Source organism: Salvelinus fontinalis, chromosome 33, assembly GCF_029448725.1.
Source record: "Salvelinus fontinalis isolate EN_2023a chromosome 33, ASM2944872v1, whole genome shotgun sequence".
Taxonomy (NCBI): domain Eukaryota; kingdom Metazoa; phylum Chordata; class Actinopteri; order Salmoniformes; family Salmonidae; genus Salvelinus; species Salvelinus fontinalis.
Window position 1 is genome coordinate 40,538,162 of NC_074697.1, and position 7,455 is coordinate 40,545,616.

The 7,455-nt window shown below is 49.2% G+C and overlaps 1 protein-coding gene across 1 annotated transcript in view; it reads right to left on the reverse strand.

Moving 5' to 3' along the window:
• The window catches only part of LOC129832273 (pleckstrin homology domain-containing family G member 3-like), a 21,821-nt gene extending 15,224 nt beyond the window's left edge, over positions 1-6,597 (reverse strand). The window contains exon 1 of the mRNA XM_055896204.1: positions 6,195-6,597. Within this exon, the coding sequence (XP_055752179.1) occupies positions 6,195-6,548 (354 nt within the window). The 5' untranslated portion in view covers positions 6,549-6,597. The remainder of the gene's footprint in view (positions 1-6,194) is intronic.
• Between the last annotated feature and the right edge of the window lie 858 nt (positions 6,598-7,455).

Here is a 7,455-nt window from a genome sequence, read left to right on the forward strand (position 1 = left end):
CGTGAGGGCAGCTGCAGTCCACCCAGAGACCCAGTTACCATTCTGGCCCGCGAGAACGAGCCAACAACAGAAAAACAAAGAGGGGCTAAAATAAGATGAAGCCAATTTAATTGCAAAAATAAACGGGTGTGAATAAACAAACAGACAAAGTATGCGTGAGAGTACAGGGGGGCGTTATGACCGGGAAGGGGGCTTCAATGTACCCTGACAGAGCCGAGCAGAGTGGAGCGCTCCTAAGGTACTTTCCTGGAGGGTAAAATGCTTTTTTTTTTCTTTGTCTCCAGTTGTGTTTGTTTCCAGAGCCACTGGGGTTCTGGGAAACGCAAACAGGGCGAGGTGGGACAAAGTGAGACAAAAAATAAGGGGGCTCCGCCACATTCATCACCTTTTAAAGGCAAGGGAACACTGGCACTGTAATTACTGTCGACTTACAGACAGTCGTGGGTGAACAAGAATTCCCCCACACACGCACGCACACACAGACAGACAGAGAGACAGACACACATACGCAGGCATGCACATGCACACACACACACACACACTCATTTCGGAGGGCAAGGAGGACCCATAGCGAGAAGAGAGGAGGGGAGCGAGAGACAGATGGATGAGTGAGAAGTTGACAGAAGAAGCGAGGAGAAGACCGGAAAAATGAGGAAGAGACTTGAGGGGGAAATTGAGACATTAAGAGGGGCTAAACACAGGAGAGCACAAGAACAGAAAGGACTGAGAAAGAGATACATGTTTCACTGTGAAAAGGAAGAAAGACAGATAGAATGAAAGCAATAAGAGAGAAAGAGAGAGAGAGAGAGAGAGAGAGAGGCTGGAGCAGCCGGCAGGTTTTGGTCTCTTTGTCTGAGAAACTAGGTCAGAGTTTGGAGAAAGGAGTTTGTCCCTCTGTGCTGCCTGCGAGGGCCCCTCCCACCCCTCCGCATGTGCCCCAAACTGGGGGGTTACAGCCAAGGAGAGGCAAAAAACGCTCCGTTCCCCCAAACCCCCACCCCCAATTTCCTGTCCTATTTGGCAGGAGTACAGCGAGAGCGAAAGGGGGCTTCGCTCTGCCTGGCTCTCCCCATTTTCTCTCCACCTTTCTCCTCTTGTGTCTTCCAACATACTGTATACTGCACATTCAAGACATATATGAGCAAATACATATGGGAGCTCACACATGCACAAACACGAGAAGGCAAGCCATTTAACTGTTCATACACACAAAGACACACACACACACACACACACACACACACACACACACACACACACACACACACACACACACACACACACACACACACACACACACACACACACACACACACACACACACACACACACACACACACACACACTGACTCCAATCATCAAACTTGGTTCTTATTACCAGCAACTTTGACATCATCCCTGGATCAAAAGCAGATTTCCATAGCTGTAAAGGCTGAGCCTAACGCACGCTCGAGCCGACAGACATCACATGTGCAACTCACACAGTCAGCAGTCTGGGGCAGACAACAACTAACTCCATTCCATCAACTCAGGGGCCCACAGCTGTGCTCTGTCCCAAATCCCTGTCCTGCAAAAACAAATGTATGGACATTTGGTCAGTAAGGCATCCCTGCACAGGCCAGCTCTGTCAAATGCCTGCTCGTTTTACAGGCTCTTAAAAGGCTGAGCCTCAAAAAGGGGGTTACATTTCAGGCATTCTCGAGCCTCTAACGCATACCCCACACACCTACCATGACATGTCCTGAAGAAGCCTCTCTCTCTCTCTCTCTCTCTCTCTCTCTCTCTCTCTCTCTCTCTCCTCCTCTCTCTTTCTCTCCTCTCTCTCTCTCTGTCTCTCTCTCTGTCCTCTCTCTCTCTCTCTCTCCTCTCTCTCTCTCTCTCTCTCTCTCTCTCTCCTCTCTCTCTCTCTCTCTCTCTCTCTCTCATGCACGCACAGACGCACATTTACCCCTCCGCTCTCAGCACCGTTCTCCCAGAGCGCTGAATGCACCACCTGCTAATGGGCAGCATTGGCAACCATTGTTCCTGCCTTCCAAGAAGGCAAAGATAACTGAACTAAATGCTGCCGTCCCGCAGCCACTCACTTATGTCATCATGAAGTGCTTTGAGAGACTAGTCAAGGATCATATCCTTACCCGGCCACCCTAGACCCACTTCAGTTGCATACCGCCCCAACAGGTTCACAGACGACGCAATCACCATCACACTGCACACCGCCCTATCCCATCTGGACAAAAGGAATACCTATGTAAGAATGTTGCTCATTGACTACAGCTCAGCATTCAACACCATAGTACCTCTCAACCTCGCCCTGTGAAATTGGGTCCTGAACTTTCTGACGGGCCACCCCCAGGTGGTGAAGGTAGGAAACAACATCTCCACTTGGTTGACCCTCAACACTGGGGCCCCACAAGGGTGCGTGCTCAGCCCCCTCCTGTACTCCCTGTTCACCCTCGACTGCGTGGCCATACACACCTCCAACTCAATCATCAAGTTTGCAGATGACACAACAATAGTAGGCTTGATTACCAACAACGACGAGACAATCTACAGGGAGGCGGTGAGGGCCCTCGGAGTGTGGTGTCAGGAAAACAACCCTCTCTCAACGTCAACCAAAAACAAAGGAGATGATCGTGGACTTCAGGAAACAGCAGAGGGAGCACCCCCACTATCCACATCGAAGGGACAGCAGTGGAAAAGGTGGAAAGTTTTATGTTCCTCGGTGTACATATCACCGACAAACTGAAATGGTCCACCCACACAGACAGTGTGGTGAAGAAGGCTCAACAGCGCATCTTCAACCTCAGGACGCTGAAGAAATTTGGCTTGTCACCCAAAACCCTGACAAACTTTTACAGATGCACAATCGAGAGCATCCTATCGGGCTGTATCACAGCCTGGTACGGCAACTGCACCGCCCTCAAACGCAACCCTCTCCAGAGGGTGGTGCGGTCTACAAAACGCATCACCAGGGGCAAACTACCTGCCCTCCAGGACACCTATAACACCCGATGTCACAGGAGGCCATAAAGATCATCAAGGACAACAACCACCCGAGCCACTGCCTGTTCACCCCGCTACCATCCAGAAGGCGAGGTCAGTACAGGTGCATCAAAGCTGGGACCGAGAGACTGAAAAACAGCTTCTATCTCAAGGCCATCAGACTACTAAACAGCATTCACTAACTCAGAGAGGCTGCTGCCTACATTGAGACCCAATCACTGGCCACTTTAATAAATGGATCACTAGTCTCTTTAAACAATGCCACTTTAAATAATGCCACTTTAATAATGTTTACATATCTTACATTACTCATATCACATGCATATACTGTATATTATACCATCTATTGCACCTTGCCCATGCTGCTCGGCTATCGCTCATCCATATACTTATATGTACATATTCTCATTCACCCCTTTAGATTTGTGTGTATTAAGTAGTTGTTGGGGAATTGTTAGATATTACTGAAGCTCAAGCATTTCACTACACTTGCATTAACATCTGCTAACCATGTGTATGTGACCAATACAATTTGATTTGATTTGACCTAGATCACTTCCTCCCTCCAGCACAGACCTGACCTGCATGAACCACACTGTCTTGCACCTCACCCTAACCCTAACCCTAACCCTAGGTCCATCAGGCTGGCTTTCACAATCAACAAAACCAAAATATAACCAAAGGGTCGTTGAATAATGTTCAAGTAGCTATCAACAAACTGTTCAACAAACTATCCATGAACCTTTACCCGAGCCATGCCTCTACAGTACCAATCCGGCATCTGAAATGGCCAGAGGGCATTTACTGCGATGCAGCCTCTGCAGACGTCAGGGCTTTCATACTTCTTGTGTTTAGTGGAGCAGAGCTGTTGTGAAGGAAGTTGTCAGGGAAGTGAGTCTGTGTTTAGACAGGACCTCCCGCCCTCACCTACTGTCAACCTACTGTCAACCTACTGTCAACCAGCCACGTCAATGCGGATCTATACAGAGCCCTCATCTACTGTCAACCTACTGTCAACCTACTGTCAACCTACTGTCAACCAGCCACGTCAATGCGGATCTATACAGAGCCCTCATCTACTGTCAACCTACTGTCAACCTACTGTCAACCTACTGTCAACCAGCCATGTCAATGCGGAGCTATACAGAGCCCTCACCTACTGTCAACCTACTGTCAACCTACTGTCAACCTACTGTCAACCTACTGTCAACCTACTGTCAACCAGCCATGTCAATGCGGAGCTATACAGAGCCCTCACCTACTGTCAACCTACTGTCAACCTACTGTCAACCAGCCACGTCAATGCGGAGCTATACAGAGCCCTCACCTACTGTCAACCTACTGTCAACCTACTGTCAACCTACTGTCAACCTACTGTCAACCAGCCACGTCAATGCGGAGGTATACAGAGCTCTCCACATTGTTACACAATTTGAGAGGCGCACGACGATGCGGTACAGGCCTTGATTTGGCCTCTGCATGCATTCGGGAGCTCCGCAATTGCTTCACACCCTCCATATGGAACCTCCAGTCCCATTTTTGGATCAAGCATAAATGGGCTTTTACCCTAACCGCTGCGCTACATGTAAAAGTAAAACTAACCCTAAACCAGGAAAAGAGTTGCTAATTACTTTTTCAAAGGATCGCTGGCCTCCCAAAAAATAGAGGCATCAAAGTGATGTCACTTCCTTTAAGACTATCTTTCGTCTGTTTTCCTCCTCAGTCCCGTAGAGAGACTCCTGATTCCTGACCTATCTTAAAGGTCAGAGCTAAATCCATCCGCTTCCAAGGGCAATATGATAAAAGTGTTGACGCCCTGACTCAACAACCCCACTCTGTTCCTAATCAAACTAAGCTCCCTCTGTCTGTCTGTCTGTGTGTGGTGTGGTGTGTGTGTGTGTGTGTGTGTGTGTGTGTGTGTGTGTGTGTGTGTGTGTGTGTGTGTGTGGTGTGTGTGTGTGTGTGTGGTGTGTGTGTGTGTGTGTGTGTGTGTGTGTGTGTGTGTGTGTGTGCATGTACAGTATATGTGCACGCACGTGTTATATCTGTGTGTGTGTGTGTGTGTGTGTGTGTGTGTGTGTGTGTGTGTGTGTGTGTGTGTGTATGTGTGTGTGTGTGTGCATGTACAGTATATGTGCACGCACGTGTGTTATATCAGTGTGTCTGTGTGTGTGTGTGTGTGTGTGTGTGTGTGTGTTGTGTGTGTGTGTTGTGTTGTGTGTGTGTGTGGTGTGTGTGTGTGTGTGTGTGTGTGTGTGTGTGTGCATGTACAGTATATGTGCACGCATGTGTGTTATATCAGTGTGTGTGTGTGTGTGGTGTGTGTGTGTTGTGTGTGTGTGTGTGTGTGTGTGGTGTGTGTGTGTGTGTGTGTGTTGTGTGTGTGTGTGTGTGTGTGTGTGTTTGTGTGTGTGTGTCTGTGTGCATGTACAGTATATGGTGCACGCACGTGTGTTATATCAGTGTGTGGTGTGTGTGTGTGTGTGTGTGGGTGTGTGTGGTGTGTGTGTGGTGTGTGTGTGTGTGTGGTGTGTGTGTGTGTGTGTGTGTGTGTGTGTGTGTGTGTGTGTGAGTCACAGACTCCTCATTGTCGCAGGCCAGCTGACCCTATCGGATAAGAGTGTGAAACATCCTTTTGAAGTAATGACTTGGATTTACTGCTGCTTTCATCCCGTGCCATACCCTCCTCTTGCCCTCCTCGTGTTCCACCTGGGCCACTGATGGATGGAGCCACAGAGGCACACGGGGAGGCCAGACAGGGCTCCAAGATGGCCACCGAACGAGGAGGGGATGAAAGCATTGTTCACATTTTACTAATAAGAAGCTGGTGGGAGAGTCGAGGAGTTCCTCTGCGGAAAGGGGTTGAAAAACTGCTGACACAACCTCCAGTATCCATGAGTTCCAGTTTCACTATAGACATTAGGCATTGTGGTAATTCCAATTCAGAAATAATCAACTCAATATGTATACTGTAAGCTGTATACATGCCAATATGTAAACCATATGATGATCATGTTAAACCATATTCTTTTCATGTCAATGTGGTACCAAGTACCAGGAATGGGGAGGTAATGCTGACCTCAGACCAGTACCAGCAGCAGGCCAGAGCACAGAGAGGAGACACACTGACTGTACTGAGGACAGGAGGAGAGGAAAGGAGAGTGGATGGAAGGGGAGGGCTTCTTTCTTACCTCTACGATGCTCTTCAGGTCCCTCACGTACGCCTGCTCCGTCTCTACTATCTCCAGCGCCACCCTCTCCAAGCGAGACAGCTTGGGCGGGGACACGGCGGTGGCAGGGTTTGCCCCCGCTGGGAGCTGGGAGAGGGGGGTGAGGTCCAGGCTGATGTCGGAGCCGTTGCGCTGCGGCGAGGAAGGGTAGGCAGGCACGGCCCCGTAGGGCAGCGAGGAGGAAGAGGAAGAGTGTCCGTCCTGCAGGGAGGCGGAGGAGGCAGAGGAGCTGAGGCTGGCCGTGCGGTCGCTATCCGAGCACACCGTGTTGACCGAGGTGCAGCTCCCGCGGGAGGCGCCCCCCGACGAGGTCATCCTACCCACAATGCTGCTCAGGGAGGACACGGAGGAGGGGCGCTTGGCAGCTGGGTGAGGGGAGAAGGGAGAAGATGGAGAGAAAAGGAGGAGACGGTCAATGTCATGTCAACATAAGTCAACACAAACTACTCACCAACCAACCACGCAGGCCTGTTTTAACCCGACAGGCTTTTCTTGGATCACTTTCACACGTTGCTGAAGTGTATTAAAATAAATCAGTTCAAATTACCAGGTTGGGCTGCCAGCAGCAGTTGGGAAATAGGTTGACACAGGTGCTAGAACACTTTGCCTTCTTCTTTTGGGGAACAACTCGACAAAATACTTACAGTACAGCTACAAGACTAATATGTAGGTTGGTTTCTGCCATGAAAGTCAGAGCAGGCTGCCTGAACAGCTTACTTTGTGTTCCTCTGAACATGACCACAAAGCTGCCATGCAGGAAACAAGGGGTGTCAAAAACAAAAGGTGTAATTACGAGAAAACCTTCTCTTTTTTTCACAGTTTGGTTGCTACAATCTCGCTGTCAATCTTCTTGTTCTGGCAACCTCCTGCACTTTTGTGCAAAAACACACAAAGCCAATTCAGGGCTGACAGGAAACAGAGAGACCAATTTCCTCCCCCCAGCTTGATCTGCCGGTCGGTGGACTAAATTCGCTGAGGTCCCAGTGACCCCCTTCATTAGGACCATCTCAGCGTTGTCAGGCAAGGCCAATTGAACACAGGAAACAGAACACTAGACAGAGAAAGGTTCTGTCTGCAATCAAACAAATTGAGAGAAAATAGACTGGTTGTCATGGTAAATGAGCATGAAATAAGCCCAGGCTACGAAGAAATAGTGTATTGTGTCGAGAGTAAAATGTAGAACTGGTGGTGCTACAATGGTTGCCCACTTTAGAAAGGGAGG